Source organism: Monopterus albus, unplaced genomic scaffold (genome assembly GCF_001952655.1).
Source record: "Monopterus albus unplaced genomic scaffold, M_albus_1.0 scaffold96.1, whole genome shotgun sequence".
In the NCBI taxonomy this organism is placed as follows: domain Eukaryota; kingdom Metazoa; phylum Chordata; class Actinopteri; order Synbranchiformes; family Synbranchidae; genus Monopterus; species Monopterus albus.
The window spans coordinates 2608329-2616938 of record NW_018127976.1 but is presented as its reverse complement, the minus strand read 5'-3'; the positions used below and the strand labels follow the sequence as shown (position 1 = coordinate 2616938).

The 8610-nt window shown below is 41.4% G+C and overlaps 1 protein-coding gene across 1 annotated transcript in view; it reads right to left on the bottom strand.

The window, feature by feature from the left end:
• Positions 1–1214: 1214 nt before the first annotated feature.
• Positions 1215–8610, bottom strand: part of LOC109965168 (metalloreductase STEAP2-like) — an 11723-nt gene continuing 4327 nt past the window's right edge. Inside the window, 4 exon segments of the mRNA XM_020608974.1 lie at positions 1215–2672; positions 4152–4316; positions 4940–5467; positions 7964–8130. Coding sequence (XP_020464630.1) covers positions 2379–2672; positions 4152–4316; positions 4940–5467; positions 7964–8130 — 1154 coding nt within the window. The 3' untranslated portion in view covers positions 1215–2378.

The window sequence follows — 8610 nt, the reverse complement described above, 5'->3', positions numbered from 1 at the left end:
AAAGTTCTCTCATCTCACTTTCCACCGAGCTGTGGGCTACCCTGGCCACATCGCCTGTCGCTTGTTGAACAACGGAGGAAGACAACGACGTTACAGTTTCGGGGGAAGCGAGAATATTTCTTAGAACACCAATGGCTTGCTGCAGTACTCGTCACTCATTTCCTCCGTTCATGCTTGTCGGAACTTACGTGCATTACCTGTGTTTAGCAATCACATTGCATTATCTACTGCCGTTTCTACAGTACTACTTCCTTTTCCACTATACTACTTCCGTTTCCACTATACTACTTCCGTTTCCACTATACTCATGCACGCACACACATATATTCTCCTCTCACTTACATATATTTTCCTTTCACACACATATATTCTCCTTTCAGTGGAGGAATCAATATATGCATGTGTAAGTAGAATATATGCATGTGTGAGTAGAATGTGTGTATGTGTAAGTAGAATATATGTATGTGTGAGAATATATGCATGTGAGAGTGAAAATGTATGTGTGTGAAACGTCGAGAATACATAATGTCTTATACGGCCCCTCATAACAACTCAAAATTTTGTTCAAATCATTTCAAACTCCCCAGCCACCACAACCCCCTCTACCTAGACCACACCTACGCCCTATGAAAACCTAAAAAAAAAGCCTTAAATACTCATAAGCATGCACACTTACATAATGTCTCTTTTTTTTTTTTTTTTTGAATATGTTCAAACAGGCATTTTGTATTTGTACTGTCCTTAGATCAGTCAAATGACCATGACCCACATGGGCAGCAAAATCAGCAACATATTCTTTAAATTTAATAATGATTTTCTGCGGTACAGTAGGTGGATTACCCATTTTGTCATAGTTGAAGTGGCTAGGAATGATTAAGCAATTTTGACACTGTACAGCTTTATTGTGGTGCTAAACTGAATTGTACCACTATGGAAGCTATTTTAAAATTGAAATTTTGTGCAAAATCCTCTTAAACAAAGTTACTACAGCTCCCAAATAAAAAGCTTAATAGTCTATAGGTTGTAAATAGTCATAAATAACAAATGTCTTGGTCTGACCCTGACATCTCCAAAACACTTTAAAAACCTGACATTAACATATTCCTAGTAATTATATTAAATAACCTCATAGTTTTTAAACACATACTATAAATATCTTGGCTAATGCGAGACATATTATGAAAATATTTTTACAGAAAGACCTGCTCAGTACAAACGTACAACAATTTTATTATAGTCCGGGTGATATGTTCACTTTTTCATAAAGGCATGAAACTTGGTAATGTTGTACATTTTGTGGCCTTGAACATTTTCAGAAATGGAGTCATCGCAAAAACTCTTCATGGCAGCCTTGGCGGCCATTTTACTTTCTGCCATAATCAAATTATGTATTTTTCATCATATATCCTGAACTGAACATGATAACAGAAAAAATTATGTATATAAGTTCAGATCCAATCATTTTTTTTGCCTACAGTAAATGTTCATTAAATACGTGACAAATTGAAATGAATCCATCACACTGTATTTTTCAGGAGCTTCTTGCTCCAAATACTGGATCAGGTCCTGGTTCCAAAATATTAATCAAAGCCATGAATCTCACTGGTTAGAGCATGACAGATTGGCACAATATTCAGTGGTACAGTAATACAGTTATAAGGGACAGAACAAATAACAGCATAGTGATATTTCAGAATCAGTAAATAGCTGACCTCAAAACATTTCTTGACAATTTGCAGTTTGACACAGAAAATGAGAACAATTTCAAGCACTGAAGGAGACAGTAGTAACTAGCAACATGTTCCAACCACACAATTTCTTCGTTTGATTAGGCCATATTAATGCTGTAAACACCTACATCCTTTAAATCCATGCACGAGTTTAAAATACAGGCTTTCTGTTAGAAATCTGTAGTCTCCACCCTACTTGACATCACTATATCATCATATTTTCTCAGACTTGACAAAGCTGCTCCAGAGACACTGAAGACATTATACAACTGTTTTCACAGGCTCAGCAGAACTAAGAAAATGACCTCTATGTGTAAAATTGTTGGCGTTTCCCTAAAGTAATGAGCAACACTCAGTATCTCAGTGTAATGTCTGCTAGAACAAACAAACAAAGCATTGGTGAAACACTGGCAAAGTACTTAGCGCATACTGGCACAAAGTCAGTAGTTAAAATGATTAGTCTTGAGTATGTTGCATACCATTCACGTCAAAAACCGTTCACAGTAACAAAGTAAGAATAATATTCCCTTCCAGTGAAAACTACAGTACATGAGTAAATAGTGTAAACCGAGTTGCTTGAATAAAACAGCCAACTTTGACAGTATATGTAGAAATCTCAATAAGAGTGTAGACAGTTCTGTGTAGTGATCACATGATGGTGACTCTCTCGGGTGAAACCAGGGCTGCCGAGCCCACTGGTTCCAGGCGCTGGCACTGGCCCTGACTGCAGTCCAGGCCCCGGCGGATCCGGTGGAGTTTGCGGGCAACACAAGGGAGCAGCATCAGCACCTTTCCCAGAACAACACACACTGGCAAAGCAAGGGCCACCATGAAGCTGGGGGGCAGGTAGAAACGGTAGGCCTCCTCCTCAAAGGCTCGCTTCCAGCCAAACAGCAGGCCGTGGAAGGTGGCAATGAGCAGGGCAATGTATCCCAGAGTGGACTGGAGCAAAAACAGGAAGACTCATGATGGAGCATACAGTAATGATCATACAGCAAAGAGAAAGAAGCCATTGTACCACTTCAGACAGAAAGGCCAGTCACACTGCAATATTCCCATGTGACAGACAAATCCAGCTTTATCTTTGCAGTACGGCAGTTTTTAATAAGCTACTCCTGTTGCCCAGTTAACCTTTACAGCTTATGTTAGGGTAGTGAGAGGGTGAGTGTGCCAGGATAACCAAGACACAACAAGTTACACCTTCAGTAGAAAACACATCATCCATGCCTGTTCAAGCATCTATCTCAACCCTGGCTGCAACATCTAAAGAATGACAGAATGACAGTTTGACCTTTTTTGAGTTGCTTAGCATTCTAAATTGTGTGAGGCGGCTGTGGCTCAGGAGGCAGAGTCATCATGCCCTAACCGGAAGGTCTGTGGTTTGATTCCCATTCTCCCGACTCCACATGTCAAAGTGTCCTTGGGTAAGACACTGAACTCCAAGTTCCCCATGGCCAGAGCAGCGTTTTGCAGGGACAGTGCCTCCATCGATGTGTGAGTTGGTGCTGCTGATGGCTGCCTCTGTTCTTACCAGAGACAAGTTCCTTGTGTGTGTGGTCAATAAAAACATGAATTTACAGACTAAGGTCGATTCCATTTTATTTAGGTATTTACCGTTTTCCTCTTCCCTGTTAATGCCAAATATGGTAGAGTCCTAATTCTTAGAGATTTTCATATGGATATTTGTTACCCTTCTATATCATTTCATTTATTATGGATTTTATAAATCTCTGTGATACTTCTACCTTGACACAAGGTGTGCATGGTCCTACCCACAAGAAAGGCTGGGTAAGACCTCATGTTCTCACATGGTGTGTCTGAACTATGATCCTATATTTCATTATCTTTGATGAAAAGGTGTGACCTTCTGTGTTCAGATCCCACTTCCTGTCTCTAATCCATCCATTTGCATGTTTAACTATGCATCAGCACAAAATCTTTTCTAAATATTCTTAACTACCTCAATCAGAATCAGTTTTAAAATTCAGTCTTTCTGTGGATGATCTACTCACTAACTGCATGTATTTTAGATAACATTGCTCCTGTTAAGTTCAAGCTTCGAAGCATCAACCCTGTACCATGGATTCTCTTTCTCCTGTTTGCTAATTTTGTGAATTTCTGCTGACCTATAACAGCTTTTCTTAAATTAGACAAATGTCATGTGAAGTAAAATCGCTGTATTTAATTTTTTATGTAGTAACCTGGGGCTCCTGCAGGATAACACAGTGAAGCAGAACAGAAACAAAGCTCCCACAACTACAGGATTCCCCTGAACACTGGAACAAACAAAAACATATTTACCATCATCTCTGTCTGTAAGCACTGCAGTTGTTATTTGTGCACCAGCCTCCTCTCTCACTTGTGAGAGAGTCTGCTTCAAGCCAGGGGAGTTAAGGCACAGTGTCAGACTACTGTTTATACCTGTATGAAGCTGAACTCCCTCCAGTTGAGCGTGCTGTGGACAGAGGGAATAGAGGTGATGGCCAAGAGTGACAGAAGCCCAAGACTCATGATCCCAAAGGAAACGTACATCTCCACTCTCCACACCTCCTCCTCGTTCCACGCATTCTCCACATTAGTATGGACCTGCCGACACAGAGGCTGCTCAAGATGGACTCATCACAGTAGTTATCTTTCACATGTTGTTTTTTTTTGTTGTTTGTTTCGCTCAAATAATATGTTGCTGATTTGGCTCTTCTATTATTATGCATAGCCAGATCAAGTAGGGTCTGGGGCAAAGGTGAGCCGCTGTGACGCTATTAACCCCCGGTTTTTACAAAACACTACCTTCCCTGGATTTGTTGCACAGTAATTTGATAAAACACTTTAATTCAGGAATATGCCATCCCTGGTAGGCTAGTGGTTAAGGCGCAGCGCTCTTGCCGCCGCGCCCCGGGTTCGAATTAGGGTTGCGTCAGGAAGGGCATCCAGCGTAAAAACACGTGCCAAATGTCAACATGCGAGTCATCAGTGTGATGATTCACTATGGTGACCCCTCAATGGGGAAAGCTGAACGTGACTCTTTCTAAATCAGGAATATAGAAAATGTAAGCACAACACGTTTTTCCCCAAGAATTAAGTTATGTACCTGCATATGTAGTGTTTCAGGGTATTTTAGGCACTTGAGTGTGTATTTGTATATCCACTGAAGAGGGAGCCAAATTTATGAGTATTACTGTGAACATGTCAAATCCCTCTATCCAACTGACCTGCTGGTAGGCAGTGTTGAGCAGCAGGTACCTCTCAGACCTCCTCATGGGCAGACAGAGACTGTAGACAACATGGACAGCAGCCAGGAAGAAGCTGAGGAGGCCCAACTGTTTCCGGCTCTGCAGCCAACCTTCTAGCCAGTGTGGGAAATGCCTGTATTTTGTACCATAGTATAACTGGTGTGCAGCTGCCAGCTGGCCTGCCAGGTACACCAGGGCCAAAAGAGTGATGGCAACAGTGGGCAATGTCCTATTCACCATCTCTATGGGGATCTTGTAGAAGTCACTCTGTTTGTATTTTACATATGGGTGGATGATGTCTCGTACAAAGGAGTAAGTGAAAAAGAAGATGGAGAGGGCCACAGCAGCCAGGACCGGGCCCTTCCAGCCAGGAAATAACTGGATGGGGATATTCTCAATGTCCCGCGAAGAAGACAGTGTGCCCATATCTACCGGCTGGAAGTTAATCTGGCGGGCTAACTCCATGATCTGCCGTCGAGCCTCCACCGAGTTGCTGCAGATAAACACCTACGCATAGCCAGAATTAGAAAGGAGAACTGGTTAAAGGTGCAGTTATGAAAGAGAAGCAGAAAGGAGAAAACAGAGAGGAGAGGACAAATGAAATATAGTGACATATTCTTCTATGCTAAAGAGCCCTATTGTGTCCAAGAGCTATTACCAGTGTGTCACATGGTTGTACTGGGTAACATATTTCTTTGTTACCGTGACCACACACAGTGTATTATTTTGACTCAGACCCACAGACACTGCCCCGCTTCCCTAAAATACTCCCTAGGGAATGTTTGTTAAAAACTACACCAAGCAGCTAGTTAGGAAATTCCTGTGCCTTTTTAGTGTAAAATTGAAACTAGACTGTTGCAAGATGTTTTTATAGACCTTTCATTCCTTGCATGAGATTTGCTGACAACAATATATATGTATAGTATTTTCTTTGACTTTGGAGTTGGCCTACCCGCCAATTACACGTCAATTCACTAACAAATACATTCAGATTTTTTTATGACCTGAGCTTCAAGTGAATAATCTTTTCTGCTGCAACAGCATTTCCATCAAGAGATCTCAGAGAGGTTAAATACAACATCTTGTGTCGGGTAACCTTGAAACAAAAAGGATTTATACTAAGCCAGGAGCTCTATTGTTGGGAGTGTCCTGTACAGGGATAGGTTTGCTCTGGATGTGAAGGCTCACAGGACTTTCATATAATCTTTGCCTAAATGATACCAGAATTAATGTGTCAGAGAGAAGCAAGGCAGTCGGGCGGACTCAACTATCACCGTCCCCTGCAATGAGGGAAAGCCAGTCCTCACAAATCATCATGCTTTGTAATGAGCCGTGAAAAAGATTCTGGCTGTTAGAGTTCTTTCTGATGCACACTGACATGCTTCACCGTTTACAAAAACAAAATGCATTTAACCTAAACACAATGGTCAAACAGCACTCCTAAGTGCAATATGCAAGTATGAATGTTAGTTCTTAAATACTCTTAACTCAGTGTTCGCCTGTTCATCACATCAGTGTTCATCACATACAGTAACCTAAAGTATGGAGCTTCAGTCATTGGATCTTTCTCTGGCTGTCTACTGGCACTGAGTCCATGAGGGTGCTTTAACCTCTTCCCAGTGGATGTTATGGGTTTTGGTCTGGCATTTGCAGTGTGATAATTTTGACTGTGTTCATTCAGCCTCTTGTCCAAGGCCCTTGCTATCACTGAGACAGGGGGCCCTGTCCTGAAAGTCAGCAGACAGCTGGAGAAGGACCACATTTACACTCAACAACTTGAACTGAGATCTCTGTTCGAGGTGAACACAACAAATACAACTATACCTACATCTACAACTCTAGATGTACTACAACTCAGAAACTACAATACAGTTTCAAGTGGAACTCCAACTTGTATACATGTACATATATTTATCAATAAATTGGTGTTTCTGTCTTCTTGTTTTTTACTTGTTATTTTGTTTTTATTCTATTTTATTTGTACACTGCGGCCACTGTATTCGAGTGATTGATGAAAGACAAAGAAGAGCAGGAGAGTATCAGAGCATCCCTCCTCCTGAAACCCTCACCCTATCCCCCATTCCCCCTCCCGCCTTACCCACTCCTCACCCCCCAAACCCCTTCCTACCATTTACCCTCCATACCCCCACTCTAACCGTCACTCTTACAGACTCCTGAAAACAAACCCTCCACCCCCACCCACCTCTTCTTGTTCATGTACAAATAAACATGTAAATGACTGAACTTGGTTCTGCTGAAGTAAATTACATCTGCTTATGTCTACTTGACTGAATATACACATCATTTCAATAAAATAGTATGAAGTGATACTGCCTCCCCGGCAACATACTGTAATAGCCTCATAGACTGACCTGAAAAACTCCTTTCCAGTGAACTTGCCTTTAGTGATAAAAAAAACCAAAAGGCCACATTGTAAATCTGTATGATGCTCATCAGAGGATAATCCCTATTGTTTCACATTATAAAATTGCCTCATTACATGATCAAGGGGCTGCTGCTGTACATTTTTAGCTTTTCAGGCCTGTTGAAGGTGCAAACAGTGTGAAAGAACAAGAGAAAACTTGTCTGTTAGAACAACTGGAAACATGTGGCCCTAAGTCACAAAAATGTCTCACTTGAAACTGTTCTATCCACCTGATAGGTGAACATGTTTTTAATATTTCATTCTCCCAGTTTATAATTCAACTTAACTGTGATGTAAAATAAATATTTGAAGTTCATTTTTGTAGTATACAATTATGGAAAGGTGGAAAAATCCTCTTACACAATGATGCGCAAGGCGGCATCCCCACTGCTTTTACTGGTTCCCTTGCAGGACATACTGTACACTTTGCTGATGACTGGATCTTCAAGTGTTCATAAAAATGTAACTATGAATTTCAGCCAAATTTGTGTCAATATTCTTCTTCCTCTCTTGGAGAAAAAAAAAGTGGCGGAGTGTTGTTCCAGTGCGCTCTGGCAGCACCACACCTATGTTTGTACCTGTGAGCTGCCATCTTTGGAACATCTCTGCTGCATGGCCCAGGCGGAGATGACGTTGAAGCCTTTGACCACGACAGAGTCCGGCAGCAGCGAAGCCAGATACTCAGCATTAGATTCTGAATACTGGTTTATCCTCCTGTTGTTACTCACATCCACCAGTATCTTCCCTACAGGACAAGACAGACAACTTCTGTAGTCAAAGACATAACTGTATACTGTACTATATGCATATACCGGTACACACCATATGCACATTGAGTCAAAATCCCCATGTGTCCGACACACCTGTCCAATAAAGCTGATTCTGATTCTTATATTCTGTATAATATACTAAACATGGCCTGTCAGCTGCATTTAGCACTCTGTAGTCTATTTAGGATTGTATGTCAGAAACGGCGCACGATGCTGCCGAAAAGTGTTTAGTGAACTCAATTAAAAGGCCAGACGAGGAAGTGTTGAACAAAACCGTCTCTTTAATAAGAGAACTAGAACTAAACAAGACCATACAAGACAAGGTGAAACACAAAACTCACGGTCGGTATCAGTCCCAGGTCAGAGCCAGCAAACACATACATCCAGGGGAATCCAAAGTTCGTTGTCCAAAAGGGAAAGTCCGATAATCATACACCGTGGCAGTCCGTAACAAG